The 16,803-nt window shown below is 40.8% G+C and overlaps 1 protein-coding gene across 8 annotated transcripts in view; it reads right to left on the reverse strand.

Moving 5' to 3' along the window:
- RGS7 (regulator of G protein signaling 7) overlaps window positions 1–16,803 on the reverse strand; it is a 258,271-nt gene that overhangs the window by 5,744 nt on the left and 235,724 nt on the right. For 2 of the 8 annotated variants that reach the window (XM_066546804.1, XM_066546803.1), the window contains exon 17: window positions 11,017–11,490. The exons of 1 other annotated variant lie outside the window; for it this stretch is intronic. In XM_066546804.1, the coding sequence (XP_066402901.1) occupies window positions 11,332–11,490 (159 nt within the window). In that variant the 3' untranslated portion in view covers window positions 11,017–11,331. 5 more of the 8 variants (XM_066546806.1, XM_066546810.1, XM_066546805.1 and 2 more) reach the window with 3 other exon arrangements.

The raw sequence follows: 16,803 nt of genomic DNA on the forward strand, positions 1-16,803 counted from the left end.
ACCAGGTTGCCAGTGACTAATATGAGTTCTTTAAATCTTGATGATGAATGGTTCTACATTCCCAAAGAGGAATGCTGTGTCTCACCACACATTTTTAATTGTCTTGTCTGTGTCTATAAAGCTGGGAGGATGGACTAACAAAAGTCACCTGTGGTGATGAAGGGCTTTGATTAAGGGCTCCTCAAACTCAGCTTAGAACTAGCTATTAGTGCCCAAGCCAAATCTAAAAGCTGCCTGTACAAGGTGCCTATACAAGCCAGGTTGGAGCTAAACAGAAGCACACAGGTTTCTCTGAGCTGAGATAGACTCTCCCCTCTACCAGTTGAACACAGCACTGTTTCAGGCACCACCAGCTGAGCAAGGGTGCAGCCCCAGATGCAGTGGTGGTGTGGATGACAGCAGGGCATTTCTTAGTCTCTGATGCATCACGCAAGCTGGAGCTCAGAGACCAGCTCAGCTCAGAGCTATGGCGCATTACGAGAGCCTTCCTCGCTCCCCAGGGAAGCCAGCTCTGCTCCAAGCTGTGGGAAAACCACAACCAGACCCCATGTTTTAGGTTTTTACTGCCTTTCCCAGCCACATCATCAGACTACCTCATTTTTAGCAAATGATCTAGACATCAGTGAATTCTCCACATAATAAAAGACTATCCTTCAGCCTGCTACACCTCCTCTGAGCGTGACCCCCCACCTAGACTGCAGCCCTTCAAGTTATCCTCCATTTGTTTGTTGGTGTGCTCCCTTAGATCTGCAGCTCACTTTGATTATTTGCACATCTGGAAGTTGTCACATGCCTTTTCTGACCGTGACCATCTGAAATATTACCCAGCAGGACTTGAGGGGAGACACAGTAAGGAAACAAAAACATCCTACTTATAAGAACATGCGGCAGGAATTATCAAATGACACCATCCCAAAGGGTAGTGCTATATATCCAAGCAAAGACAAACTTCCTTTCCATCCCCTAAAGCCAGGACAATTTTTTCCCATAGTACCGACTGCAGAAATAAAACAATATTACATACAAATACCTAAAGTATTTTTCGTTAAACATTATGTTATGAAGGTTATTTATCTATTACTAATGAAGAGAAAGTATTTTTTTCATCCTCCAGCTTCCAAAACTGGAGAGCAGATCCTCCTCATACACAGAAAAACCTTCCCAAAATGGTTCAGTGCCTGAGGTTGTTAGGGTGCCTATTTCTGGTTTGCCTGTTGTCCTTAGAGGCAGAGGGCGGGTTCTTTGGTAAAGCTGGAAAGGGATATATTTAAAAAAATGAAGTTAAAAAAGGTTGAAATACAGAATCAGAGCTTCTCAGCAATCCCATCAGAGGCAGTAGGGGCTCTGGAGAAGAGGAGGAAAGACCAAAATCAATGAAACTGTGCAGGTGGAAGCCCAGGAAAATCAAGCACAGCTTTTAGATTTGGTTTCTCATTCTTAACAAGATACAGAAATGAACAAATGAAGAATAAATTAAGCATGGAGAGCAATACAGACCATACTGCTGCAGTCTGGCAGCTGTTAATCAGTTATATTTTGGCCTTTGTCAAGAGGTTCTCCCTAAAATCAGAAGGCAATGGGTTTCCTTCTGAACAGCTTGTTTGCTTACAGATCATTGGTCCAAAATCTCATTGCTCTGGATGAAAACAGGAACAACTGTGCGCTCCCACGCATTGCTTCCAAACTCCCCTTCCCTGTGGGCAGCCAGTTGGAAGGGGGGCAGTCTTTGTTGGGGACATGATACTAGTAGAAGTAGAACTGGTTATTCCATCAGTCCTCAGCCTCTGCATGTCTCCGGAGTCGAATTAGACTTTGATGTATTGGCTTTGCTCCGTAGCTGTCACCATTACTTCTTCCTTTGGGGGTACTTCATATTTGGTTGCACAGCACTCTGATTTTTTCTTCTTAAACCAAGTGCCACTGGCTACTGAAGTAAATTTCTGACAAACCAAATATGTCTTGATAAAACCCCAACATCCTAGAAGGAGCTCATGTAGCGCAGCAACACTGGTACCCAGGGATCCTCTTAAAAGCAGATGGTCTTCTCTGATGTAAGAAAAAAATCTTCCACGGTCTCTCTGTTGGATGTGACAGAAGGTGTGACTCCCGGCCAGGGGAGGGGGCAGGGAGCGCTGGTGTGAGCGCGGCCACAGAGGGGTCCCGCTATTCCCGAAGCAGCAGCATCCCGGCTGGGGGCGGCGGGAGCGGCGCGGGCGCGGTTCCTGCGCGCTCCCGCAGGTGTCACTGCTGCCCCGGCGGGGACGGCAGCGCCGCCCGAGCCGCGCACACCCGGCAGAGCTCTCGGGGGCTGATGCTGGGAGGGAAGCTCGAAACTGCTGCACAGCCGCTTCCAACATCGCCGCAGCGGAGGGTTTGGAGGAGGAGCGGAATATCGGGTTTATTTGTGTCCGATGGATATCGATCAGCTGTCAGCACACGCATCAGCAAGACTCAAACCAAAAACGTCAAATAGAAAAAAAGAGGTATATGATCACTTCAGGACTACGGGAGCAAAAAGGAAGGAAAAAAAAAATCGCTAGGCTTTTGATAATACCTAACTAGTTTGCTCTACTGTGTTAAAGAAAGTTGCTTTGACTTTCTTCTTTTGTTTCTGATTTTATGCTCTATTTAGTTTTCTCAAACAATGTGTTATAATGAATAACAAAATAGTCCCATCCAGTAAATTTCTCTAATGAGTATTTTTTGTAGCAAGTATTACACAATTCATAGTAGTACCGTTCAGATTACACATTTTTCCTTTGCAGGAAACTGCAGCAGCAGTGCAGCAGATCAGTGCTGATACACTGGCCATGCAGGTCCTACCATGTCAGTACATATAAAACAGAAAGTAGGACTATGCAGGGGATGGATGTGCTAAAAAAGCCATTTCTGTGTTACATGAAGGACTGATGCAGACTGCTGCAGACAGATTTTCTCTGGTAGAGCTGCTGCTGCATGCACAAGATGGCAAGGCCTCAGTAATGAGGAGTAATGACCTCCATCCTGGTGCAGAAGCTCTCAGGATCTGAAAAGGATGAAGCTTCTCCAGGCAACATCAGTCGTCTTCACCACATTGAGCATGGAAAGGCTTTTTCGTGTCTCCTCTTTCTTCCTTTTATTTTCTTTTTCCTTCCCTATGCTATGAGGGTAACATATTCAAAAATCTTTATTTAGATGTACAATAAAAGCAGCTGGATTTGTTATTTTTATCACTTCCTCCTCTCTCTCGTATTCCTTGAAGTCTTCTGGCCTGTAAACCCTTGCTTTTTCCTTTCTTATTAAATGACACAAAATAATCAAAGCCATTCCACCTAGTCCATGCTTTCTGTGGAAAGAGGTTGTCTTCAAAAGCTTTTCTAGAGACACAAAGGTGCATTCCCAGCACATCCTGTGGTCTGGGGTGAGAGAAGAAGCAGGAGAAATCCAAACCATCATTCAAAAAAAAAACCCAAATCCTCCCTACTAGCCCACTCTACTGTACCAAAGGGATTCCACCACTGACATCCAGCTAGCAAGCACAATTTTAGGAATAAAGGGTAACTGTATTTTAAAGCCAGTCTAAAAGGTTTTACATCTCTGATTTCAGTGGAAGTATGCTTTGGGGCAGGAAAAAACAGCACTCCTTGCAGATGGGATCCCAGAGTATGGTTTTAATACAGCAATGAGGTTTGAGAAAGTATTTTTCTGTTGTAGCACATAGCTCTGACCAGCAGCAGAAGAGAGATCTAAAAATCATATCTTCCATGCTTGTTTTTTAGTTGGTCGAGGGGTGGGATGTGGGATATGTCTTTTTTTTTTCCCAATACCACAAGTATACAGAAAAGGTAGATTATATGGGTCTGAACAATAGGAATTGCACTGGGGAAAAGCCCTTTGGAACAAAATGAAAGTCTAATATTTCAATTTTCTCATTACAGGGAAAAAACTAGGATGGAAGTGAAAATTCTCCTCTGCACACAAATGGACGGGTGGGAGAGTGGCTTCAGCTACTCCCTTATAGCTTGGGTCTCCCACACTGTCAGAAAAGGATTAGGAAAACAGCTGAGAAGGAAATCAAGGTAAGAGAGAGAAGGCAAAACCTTGCTAGTCAAGAAAGGTTGCTGAACTACTTCATAAGGGATGGAGGAAGGAGAAATGGAGTCACCCAAAATGACTTAAGAATTAAAAACCTAACAGTTCCCTAAAAACAACTTTGTGGAAACCAATTCCCTCATTAGTTGAGCATATCTATCTAAACGTCTGAACTGTATCAGCAGTTTACTCTATCCATTGATGAAATTCCCCATTTGTGCCTCCTCCCCCAAAACATTTTATCTGTGATTTAGGCACAACATGAGTTTCCACAGACCTGTTCACTGGTGTCTCTAGAGCTGCCACCCAGATCAGTATCGACCAGGACTTAGAAATATTTCCTAGTCTTGGGCTTTAACTTTCATTGTTGCCTCCCACAGACACTTTCTTTGATAACAGATAGAGACATTTGGCATCACTCTGTGGATATCCTCACCTCACTCTTACCATGGAAGAAGCTCAAGCTCCTTACTTATTCCAAATGGTGATGCTGGGAGTGAAAGGCCCAAGTACCCACCCCCTTCCTTCCAGCAGTCCCAGGCACCAGAGGAGTCACACTTTATGTCCATCTTCATTCACCTAAGCAAAGGAACAACTGACCTCCCTGGTATCTCCTGAGGCTCCCAGAGACACCTCCCCAGCAGTGAGGAAGGAAGGTGCACAGGCACCCTTCTCCCCAGGACATTGCCCCATGGCCCTTCCTCTTCACCCTGGGGGAGCAGTGGCTGTAGGAGGAGTGGAGAGCTCCTGGGAACAGGGTGGGAAGGGAAGAGGCAGACTGCTGGGGTAAGGATGGGCCCCTGAGATCAGGACAGAGTCAAAGGCATATTGTGCATCCACATCAGCCCCTGCTCTATCGCTGATCTGCCCTTCTTTTAATGCTTTCTCTTTAGTTTTGGGGTTTTTTTTCCTAATTTGCTTTAGTTCCAAGAAGGATAAAACAGAGAAGGTAAGTATAGAGAGCATTAGTAGGCACCATAAGACCACGCGGGAGAGATCAATAGAGCAAGAATCAGAGGAACAAAGGGAAAAAAAAACCATAAAAGATGAAGAATCCTAAAAAAAAGATGTTACCGATGGGGAGGGGGAGAGAAGAAAGAGAATCTAAAAGAAAAGTTGTCTAAAGAACAGTGCATCAAAAGAGATGAACTCAAAAAAGTTCATAGATTTTGGGTTATACATTCCTCTCAGCTAAAAAGGTAGAAAAGTAAGTCACACTAAATATGTCATTGCCACTCATCTTTTAAAAATAAAAGGGGTAAAAAAATAAAAAGATGGATAGAACAGATAATGTGCATAATGAAATGCCTCATTTATGTGGTACTCACACTGAAGGAGCAGCTGCCAGGTTAAGAGGAAGGGTGGGAAATAGTACCCCCTTTGAAAGATGACATCTGTGATGAATCTAACAAGATATTTCAAAATCTAGTCAAATCAAAAAGAAAGCCAATGAAGGTAAATGCAGCAGATATATTTTGGGAGCAAAGTACAATAAAAATTGTGCAAATGCCACTAACAAGGTAACATTTACCATCGTGTCTTAATATTGTTTGATATTTACTGTCCATGTCCACACTTGTAAATAAGGACTATCATCTAGCATTTGAGCAGGTTCTCAGAGTTTATTATCTGGACAATTTTTTCTTTGCAATTTACACATACAGATCCCTCACAGCAAATAGTGATGATGGTACTCATTCTAATTCAAGTGTTTGTGTTAAAGAACCAGGCCAGCAGATTCCTCACTCTCACATAAAGATACCACCAGAAAAAAGGACTGCTAGTGCGGCACAGGTGGAATAAAAAATAATAATGATAAAAAAAGATCTTGGGAAAAGAGAAAGATGGTCTGAAAAAGACAATGCTGTTCAAGAGACAACTCAAGACACCTCACTGACCCAAGAAGAGTCAGCTACACACAAAGGGGAGCACCCATCTATGCTAGACTGCACAGGATCTGGGCATCACTGTGCCACATAAACTGGCAAAGTTTAGAAGAGGCAATCTACTGCAAAATGGGCAAGTCCTGTAGTTGTGTGTATGGGCAGAAGTACAACAACAATCCTCTGACCTCCTCCGGTAAAACTCTGGTGGGAGTCCTGCAAGAATCATCTCCAAGAAATTTGTAAGAACCCCTGGCCCAGAGGAGAATAATAAAATCACTCAACACTTCAGAGAAAACCAGTGAGAAAACCAAAGGAGGCTGTGATGTTGCAATATCCATTTATGTTAGGAACATATTATTGTAGCGAGTGCAGCAGCCTGGTCAAAAATAAAGGGATAAATCAAAGCAAGGAAGATTTTTTTTAGATATTAGGGAAACAAAACTTCATTGTTTCAGATGTAATGACTGCCTGGAGAGACTTTGAAGCACTCAAGTTGATGTATATATAAACAAAACACTTTCAATTGTACTTTCAATACCACTTGAGGACTCCACACTCGGCAACAGCATGAGGAGGGGAATCCACCCTCAGAGAACCCATCCTCTCTTCCCCTTCACCTCTTTAATATTGGGACTTCAGCACATCTTCAATTCACAGGGGAATAAAATCTGTTCAGCGCAGTCAGATCAAAAGGCAGACTGGTGTGAGTCACAATCACTTAGCAACTTGCTTAAATGAATTGTGGACACAGAATATATTTAAATAATTTGCTGATAATTTCCCTTGAAAACATGTTGGGATTAAAACCTTAATTTCTTTAAATCTCTGTGGCTATTAAAATTCTTTTAGCAAAATTCCTATGTTTTAGTGTCCTGTTATTATAAGTCCAGTGTTATGCACCTACTATAATAAGGGCAGTGTTAGCTCTGTGCACAATGTCTTTAGCTAGAAAAGACAAAAAACATGTCAGTTTTAAAACCTAAATTCAAATTATTTAATTTTATGCATGCTGTTATTCACCATGCATAAAAATAAATAATTGGAAGAGTTTCAAATAAATCTCTGGCTTTTCCAACTCCTAGTTCCAGTTACATATCATAAACAGCCTTTCCTGACTTATATTACCTGCTTTGGCTTTAATTTTTTTTTCTTAAAAAAACACCCTAAATTAATTCCTACAGGTCTTGATTTCTGGAACTGGTTGTTGCCCTCCTATTTTTTATTTCTTAGGAGACTATCTGGCATTTATGTCTTGTGAAATTTGAAAAAGGCAACCTCAGATATTTTATTATTATTCAGTATTGCTTTCTAGATGAAAAAAATGTTTTTGTTGGGTTTTAAGGTGCCAGTCACAGTTGATCTTGCCTGATTTTTCAGGTTTTAATTCCAGCTCAGCATGGCTGTGGCCAACAGGCTGGCAATTCCCCAGCTGCATTCTGCCTCTCTTGCTCCTAATTATTCAGCTCTCCAGTTCTCCTCCCTTGTTGGTTCTGTTCTGGTCACCACAATTAATTTCCATTTTTCAGTCCTGTGTTCACCTTCAACTCATTAGTTTTTGGCAGGCCTCCACTACTGTTTCAGCTCAGCATTTTGCAATTTAACTCATCACTATTGTAAGCCCCTTTTTCTCTCCCTTTGCTTTTCTAGGGTTGAAGGACTGTTTTTACTTGCTTCTTACAGAAGAATGGGTGAATACTTTACTGTTGTCAGGTAGGTGCCAGGGCATCTTCTGCCTCTCCCACCAGGCATTTTCCTTCACAGGCTGATCTGGAAGCACAAAACCATCTAAGTGTGTAGCAGCACCATCAAAGACTTCATCATGTAGGCTTTAGAGCTGTTTTATGTACAAGCATGTTTGGGGAAAGAGGCTGAAGAACCCCAACTCTCAGATGAAAGTTTCAGGCTCCAACCAGTTGTTTTAAGGACTATTACAATTAATATCTCACATGCGGGTTTTAAGCTTCTTGGGCAGAGCCAGGAGGCACTGACTGATGGCTTTTACCTAGAAGACAAGAAATATGGTTCCTTCAGAGTGATTTTCTCTCTTGGTCCATTTTTCCTCAGCAGATTTGTGACCTCATTGACATTTTTAATTAGTAAATTGTTGTGTAACCAAAGTCATACTGCAACTGTTTGGTTTTTGTACAAACATGCCTTTATCTGAGACAATCTTAATTCTTGAAGTGGATCTTTGTATAAATTTGGAAACAAAAATTTAGCTTTTCTCTGTGGGGAAGCAAAAGGAAGTTTGTGCCTGCTTGGAGTTTCCAGTCCCAGTATTGTATCACTCACTGCCTGATGACAGTGATGAGGTGAAGTACCAGAAGATTGTAGACAAACCTTTTAAAAATCCTCTAGTAGTAGGATTGATTTTGTTTGGGCCAAGTTCACTCATATGTAACAGTGGAGTTGTATCACTTGGAGCAAGCTCAAATGAAACCTTAACACAGCTCCCTGACTACTTTGACATCCTTATTAGTAATGCCTGGTTTTACTTTAGAGACATCATGTTAAATCCTGTGCAAATACAGGGAGAGACAGCCATTCAATACAGACTTCATATTTCTTGAAAGGAAATGTCCTGGATTTGGCTAGGATAGATTTCACTTTCTTCCTAGTAGCTGGTGCAGTGCTGTGGTTTGCATTTAGCATGAGAATACTGTTGGTAAGTCACCGATGCTTTCGGTTTTGTGGAGCAGGTCCTACTCTAAGGGAAGGACTTTCCAGTTTCCCGTGTTCTGCTAGGGAGCAGGTGCACAAGAATCTGAGAGGGAACATCCAGAGGATGCCTGACTGACCTGGCCAAAGGGATATTCCATACCATGGAACACCATGCTCAGTACAGAAACTGGGGGAGTTGGTCAAGAGGAGCTGATCACTGTTCGGGGGCTGAGCATCGGTCAGCAGGTGGTGAGCAATTGCATTGTGCATAATTTGTCTGTCTTGGGTGGAGGATTTATTCCTTCTTCTCTTGCTCTCATTTTCATTAAGATTACAGTTATTATTAATAGAAATTATTTCAATTATTAATTTTTCCTTATATTAACCCATGAGTTTTACTTTTTCCTCTTTGTCTCCCAGTCCCACTGGAGGTAGAGGAGAGTGAACAAGCAGCTGCATGGTACTTAGTTGCCAGATGGATTTAAACCATGACAGGAACGAATTAGAATAAGTACAGAATGGGTTCAGGAATACCAATGCTCCATGACTTTTTATAGACCAGTTGGTGTTGCAAAGTGATTTGGAAAAAAAAAAGAAAATATTTCTTAGGGTGAAGTTGCATGAAATGCCTAATGCTTGAATTTGAAACATTAGGTATTTGAAACCATTGATTCTTTGAACCAGACAGTGGTATCTAATTAGTTAACTACTAAGGCAAAGGAGGCAATATACCAGTTGATGCAATTGGTGGCAGCAGGAGTTTGGAAATAAATATCTCTATTTGGCAGTGAGAAGTGAAGCAGAGCTCAGATTTCTGTGAATTGCCTGGCCCCAAGCTCATGTCTCAGAGTTCATATTTCAGTGGTAAAATTAAATCTCAGTTTAAGATCTGTGATTCACTGCAGCTACTTACTAAAATTCATCTGATCTCCCTATGTTGTGAATATTTTGAGTTGACCTGCATGGAGCTCTTGCTAAGATCTTGATAGGACCCAGCTCTGATGGGGTATTTCTATAAAAGCTTAGTAGAATCGTGCTAACAAAAACAGACATACTTTAAAGCAGTAATTGTCATCCTAGCTAGAAACCAGAAACATAGTGGCATATGAAAACAATGAACAAACAGAAGCCCCAAACCTCAAAAAACCTCAACTGAGCAGATTATAGGGAACAGCCATTCATGGATTTGTAATACATTTTGTACTGGGCTCACTCAGACTGCCTCTTTTAAGACGCTGCATTCCTGGTTGTGGCTGCACCAGGCTACTGACAGAGCTGGTGGAGAAGTGAGTGCTCCCTGCAGAAGGCAGCCCAGCTCCCTTCTGCCCAGAGCTGCTGTGTACAACAGTCCTGTCCCTAATGGCACCAATGCAGGTGGTTTTCCAATGCTCAATGAGATGTCTCTGGTATTAAGGCATTCAAGTTGATTGTCTCCTTGTACCTATGACCATCCTACTTTGTGTATGCATGTTTAGGATTCATAGTCTCTTTGAAACAAGATTTTCAATATCAAACCAAAGTCAGCATGACAGATGGTAGTAAAGTTGGCTGTCCTGAGTCTATTCTGTGCATTGCTAAAAAGGCTTGTTTGTCATGTGCACCCTACCATGCCCTGGAGGTATCAGCATTTTGTCATTTGACTTAGTTCCCATCCTTTTTTTTCTACTCTGAGATTCTGTCTCACTATCCTTCTATCACCTCTATCAGCCGACAGTGTTGTTTCTTAGGCCAAGCAGATTTCTGGTTCCAGTTCAGATATAGTTTCAGGAGCTCTATATCTACTGTCTCACGGGCAACATCAACACACGCTCATAAATCTGTCAACAGGTCTATGTGTGAGTAAGCTCAGCAGTGGACACACAACAGCATCCCCAAACAGAGTCCTGGAATTAAAATGACAGCTTGCTCCTGCGTTGCTACCAGAGCTTTACTGCACAGTAAAGCACAGACCACTCCTAAAGCACCACCTTTTCAGCTTAAAATGCTGCCTTGTGTCGCAAGTGACAGCGAGGAGAAAGAAGCACTGTCCTTCCTATTTAGCAAGTGCAGCCTTGTATTCTCAGGCAGCTTTGCTCATGTCCATTCCTAAGGAAGTGCAGTCCATTCCAATCGCCGCGCAGGCTGCGCTGTTACACAGCAGCAGGGCCTGGCTTAAAGAAAAGTTTGCTTATGCCATGGTGAGCAAGCGGGAAAGGTCTCTCTGCTGCTAGCTTGATAAAAAGAAAAGAAAAAGTAAATGATTATCAATAAAGTGTGTTTGATTAGGTGTCACTGAGAGAAAGAAAATGCCATTTCATGTCACTTTTTAGAAAGCACAAGGTGTGTAACTTTCGGGGATCATTTTGCTCTTGACTAATCTTCAGATTCAATATTAAAATCTCAAACTTCCCAAGGGAAAGAGATTCTGCATCTTTTAATGAAAGATAAAACAACAATATAAACATACACAAATTTACAGAGAAAGGATCAACTTTAATACATCTGGAGTAAAAGGTGTTCTTTTTTTAAATATGGTATAAAAATAAATGCAAGAAACATTAACAGAGAATATACAGACAACAGACAAAGACACAGGCTTTCTTTCTCAATGTGAATACATCAGTGAAATGAAACCTTCTGTTCTAATTTATTGTGCAATAAATGTGATGCCATATGTATATTTATTAATATATGCATTTTTACATTTCTTCCAGTTTTTGATTGACGTATTTTTTTAATAAACTGTGCCTAGCAGAAGCTTTTTTTTCACTGTACTTGAGCTTGCAGAAAATAAAAAGACACAGATCCAGCTTGATATGAAGGAGGAAGTGAGCAGACAGTTTTCGAAATGGAGGCATCGAAAGGCTAGAGAGTCCCTCGGAGTCTGTAATGCCTTAGTATACACAAAAGAAAACAAGTCAGGTCCTTGCTCATGCAACATCTTGTTCTACTGTCCTCTGAGTCAGGCAATCAGTGAGCTACAAAGTATGTATAATGATTTGAGTCTGCTTCCATGCTACAAGGTGATCCTTTTAGTAGGACTGCACTAGACTGGTTAACCTCTTTGATGTGAGCGATTTCCCCTGAGGAAAAGATAAAAACAAAAAACAAAAACAGAAAACAGAGGCATGATCACTGCAAACCTGTTCATCAGCAACCACTCAGTGTTGCCACATCACTCTCAAATAACTAGGGGCACCAACTGGAGTCTGTCAAATCTTAAACCACAGGAAGCCCTTACACTTAAACACCTGCACTGCCAGCCAGCCAGATTGTTTCACAAAATAAGCCAGCAAATTTAAAGGCCAATTTTGAGCAAGATTGTTCTAGGCTAATGAGAAACTAATGCTGAAGTTTTTGCTGTCAGTCACACCCAGAACTTGAAGGCTACCACAAGCAGGAGTGCATTGTGCTGCAAAGATGAATGGGCAAACTGCGGTAGCTCTGTCACAGAGGACAAAAAAAACTACTTTTGAGTTAAGGTAAGAAAGTAAGAGGCAGATTGCATATAGGTAGGAAAGCAGCTTTTCCATGAACACAGTTATAGGTTTGTTGAGGCCATATTTACTAATTATAAGGAACATTGGTCAGGTATTTAACATGTGACTGCATAGCACTGCTTTGAAGGTGTTGGATTTCCACATTGTTGTTTTCCTCATCATTCCTCCTGTTGCAAGGATGTGGTTTCAATTGTTTAACAAGTTCTTTTAATAAGGAGTAATGACTGTCCCACAAGCTAGGTCGACAGCATGAAGAAGATGGTGTAAGGTATGTCACTCTGGTATATCTCAGGCAGATTTGAGCTTTATCTGAGCCAGACAGAAACCACAGAACAGGAATTAGCTCTCCTACGGCCACATAAAAGGAGTTAGCTCTCCAAGTGCCATCCTACTGTGGCTCTGATCCAACAGAGGCAGAGCTGGCACAGCAAGCTGACATCACAGGCATACCCTGACAATGTAACACAAATATACCATAAAACATTAAAGAGAAAATGGCTCTAACTCACCAGTTAGGTATTTAATACTTACATTTATTATATTGTTCATTTTAAGTGCCCAATTCAGAAATATCAAACTGGTTTCAAGGAGAATACAGTAAAAATACTGTAACTATGGAGAGATGCTTCATTTTCCGCAGTAAATTAACATATTCTGCCATATCAATAAATTGTTAAGCCATCTGCAGTATTATAACACAGTGGAATTACACAATTTAATGCCTATTGTCATTATCAATTAAATTTAAGCTCATAGGGATCTGTAAGTTGGTCCTGAGCATTTGCTCAAATGCAATATATCAGAGTGGGTCTTCATAAAAGGAAGAATAACTATTTTATTCTTTGTACTGTGAAATACAAGTTGAACAAATTAGGATTAATACTGCCCCTACAACATAATTTAAAAGGGAACTCATGATTCGCACTGTTGGGTTAGACTGGTCATCCATCAGGTTCCCCATATCACCTGACAGTATTATTACCTACTTCTTTGAAAGATGGAAAGTCTCCTTCCTGGCACACTGTCTTCCCTGCATCTGCCACTTTCTATGTACATTAAATTCACACCTTCTTGATACTTTCTAACCCTTAAATTATAGGATTTAAATTATGGGATTTTATGCAGCAGGCAAGCTGTTATAGTAAGACAGACATCTTTTCTTTTTCAAATAGTCAAAAGAGCCTCAACAGCAGTGTGGCCTTGGAACACAATTTAAAACATTAAAAGCATTTCTGAGATTAACATTTTGTTTGACAATTTTGTTAGACAATTCAGGACTTTTGGTGCTATACATAATCTCAGAAAATATTGAACATATGCTTATCTTTGCTTTTCATTAGGTTATTTGCACTTAAGTTCACAGGTGTACAAGTCTGGTTACTTTCTGTAAACATGTATGAGTTCCCTTTAGTACTGAACTGCATAACCCACTTAATTAAAATATTAAAACCAGGAGTTCTCTGTCAGTTACAATTTGCTCAATACTACACTGGAAAGCTGCATAAATGCTTGTTGTGGTATAAAATCTGTGAAATAAATTTTTATTATTATTTGTAACAACTATTTAATCTGGAATTTCTAGACGGACTATAAACAAATTCTAGCATCTCAGGAATGAATTATGTTATCACATAAAATAGGAAGTCCTGACATAAAATCAGGCCAAAAGGTAGTTATTAGTTGATCTGATTCTGATTTCTGTGATTGTTTTCTACATAGTGTTTGAATTTCCCCCTAGAGACACAGTAAGATGTCATGACAATTTTTTTCTGTGTTCCACATAACTTGCTCCCTGGATATTGCTGATCTTTAGATATTTTTTCTCCAAAGCCCTACAGTGATCACTGGATCACTGGATGACGGCCCCTTCCTTCAACTCCCCACCCTGCCTCAGAGAAACCTCCATGTGAACAACAACAACAACAAATGGCCTTTTTCCATGCCTTAGAAGTTCTAATTTTTCACAAAGTTGGAAAAGTGACAGCTTAGAAGATACACCTTCCTTAAGAGATCTTCTTAAATGCTTATTCTGAATCATATTAAGTTTTCTGATAAGGAAAATAAGCTTTTAATACACAGGCCCAGACACAGAATTATCACATCTTCTTATTAGATCTGCAGGGACTTCTTATTTTCCACTTCACAAAATATTCCTTTCAAACTCTGTTCCAGAGTATACTTTTACTTTAGCTCTCTGTGGTAGAGTTTCATAATTACTGCTTCTGGGAGATTTCCAGATTTACTTAATTTACAGACTGATGTAAGGATCATCCATTGTGGGTCATAATTTAAGAGCTGAGCCTAACTATTTCAGATACAATGTTAATAGCATTTCTATAAGACAGATTTTGATTTGGGAACCTGCATCTAACATGGCAGTTTTCAGAGCTGTAATATATGAAGATGTTTCCTGTGCTAATGAGATTAAAGAAAATTGGGGAAGGGGGACGAATCAGAAGTAGTAAATATTTATCTGAACAATGAAAAGGAGATCTTTAATATTTTCAATATATTCTTGTCATCAGCATTTAGAAGCATATGGCTAAATTCTAAAGATGATTAGGATTTTTTTGGCTGTATTAATGCACTTTGGACAACTATTTAAGAATTTTACTAATAATGCAGATGCCAAAATGGAATCCTGCCCACATACCCTGACAAGGGAGTCAGAGTACAAGAAGGCAGCACAGCAGGTGGAGTGACCAAGTACATCTAAAAGTACAAAATCAATTTGCCTCAGCATTCAGTCCCTATTTGAGCATATTAACTGCTTGACATGGAGTTTTCAGCTTTACTTCTAGCAAATTTAGGGGGCAAAATTGTAAAGCTATGTACAAACGCTGTCAAATACAGTTGTGCTGACTGACCCATTTACACAGCATGACCCTAACACCTCAAATGATCCAGGAAAAAAGTCAGCGACAGCCTCCTTACACATCTGGCTTAAAAGAAATCCCTATGAAATGTCTACAGGCATTGGAGTTCAAATGTATGGTAGAGAAAGATCAGGTCTTTTCCTTTTAGAAGATTAATTATCTTTCTGCTATGCAACCTCAACTGTTCCTTTTTCATGTTTCTTTATTGCCAGTGCAGGTGCTACTCCCCAGGACCTATACTGGTAGCAGTAGAAAAGAGAACTCCATGCATCTGATGGGGAAGGAGAGGTAGAGTCCCACTGTGAGGAAAATGAGATGTGGGGCGAGAAGCAGCCCTCCTTGGACTCAGTGTTCTCCATCTGCTCACGTGTGAAACACCTGCAGCACACTCTCAGCTCAGCCAGATCAGCAGGGAAAGCTTCCAAGTGACATTGCAGGGCACTACACACAGAGCTGGGGGGTAAACAGCCCCTGACAGGAGCACATCTGGAGCGACATGGGAGAAGAAGCAGTAAATCCCTTTCCATGGTGAGGCAGCCCTTGCTCTGCCAGCACAAGGGAATTGCTTCAGCACTGCTCTGGGGTTCAAATTCTGCTTCAGCTTCCACAGCAGCACAGGATGCTGCTGTCAACCATCTGTGCAGGTGTATTTCTCTTTCAGATGTGAGGAAGGGGAAAGGGCTAATATTTACTGAATTTGGGGAACAAGTAGTCAGCACAGCTGCAGTGCTAAGTGGTTACATGTGCAGGGAAATCCTTCTGCCTCTGGCTGAGATTTTCAGCCTTTTGTTCCTTTCTTATTAGGCCCAAACTGTTTCCTGCAATGATCTGAAGCAGGAGGCAGTGGCTGAACAACTGCTTTCCTGTTTTGGCTCACTCCAAATCCAGTGACATCCATTTCTTTCTCCTTTTGCACTTTGCATTTACTGATGAGCTGCTCTCATTTGTGATTGACCTAAAACCTCTTGCCAGATGGGGTAGTTTGAATTTGAAGAACCATCTGAAATGTAGGCTTCCAAAGAACTGATGCACAAGAAAAATATTTTTTTAGTATGTTTGTCCTGGGCCTGACTCCTCAAGTTTCCGTACCTCTCTGCAGTTCTCATTCCTGCAAATAGCCTAAGAATCAGGTAAATTTTTGTCAGCTGGAAAATGGCAGACACTGGCCCAGTACCTGACCAGTCTGTGTTTCCTCCTCACTTGAATGACCCTGGTTGTGTAAGTGCTACTCCTAAGCTCATCTCTTCCAGCACAGAGCACAGCAGCTTAGCTCCAGTCACTGCAGAACAGCACAAGGAGGCCATTCCTCACTGGCATGTTCTTTAAAATATTCCTCTGTGGGCACAGTTCTTAAAAAAACTCCTTAAACTAGGGGTCTTTACAAATTAGTAGGCCAAAATAAAAATTTCAATTATTTATTTGTTCTTTTTGTTCAAATATGAATAAGACATCTCTTCCTGAAATGGAGAAGGCCTTCATTTCTACAATTAATTATTATTTTCATTCTTGTTTTGTATTTGTAAATAAGCAGCTTTGTGATTTATATTTCTTCTAACTGGTTTTTTGTTTAATTTTGGGGAATAACCTGTAAGTAAATTCAAAATGAGATTCCAGAGCTGAAACTGCATTGAATTTCTTGGATAATGCTATACTTGAGAAAAATCTAGCCCTTGGCAGGGTTTCAGGACTAGATGGAATTTTGGTCTGGCACAGTAGGGTACACAAGTTTTACCTATTCATATAGTAAAATTTCATGATTAACAGATGAAATTATTTATGTGCTTTGTTCCTCTATAAAAGGGATAGATTTTAATCTGAAAAGAGATTACA

The sequence above is a fragment of the Molothrus aeneus genome, chromosome 3, assembly GCF_037042795.1.
Source record: "Molothrus aeneus isolate 106 chromosome 3, BPBGC_Maene_1.0, whole genome shotgun sequence".
Lineage (NCBI taxonomy): Eukaryota > Metazoa > Chordata > Aves > Passeriformes > Icteridae > Molothrus > Molothrus aeneus.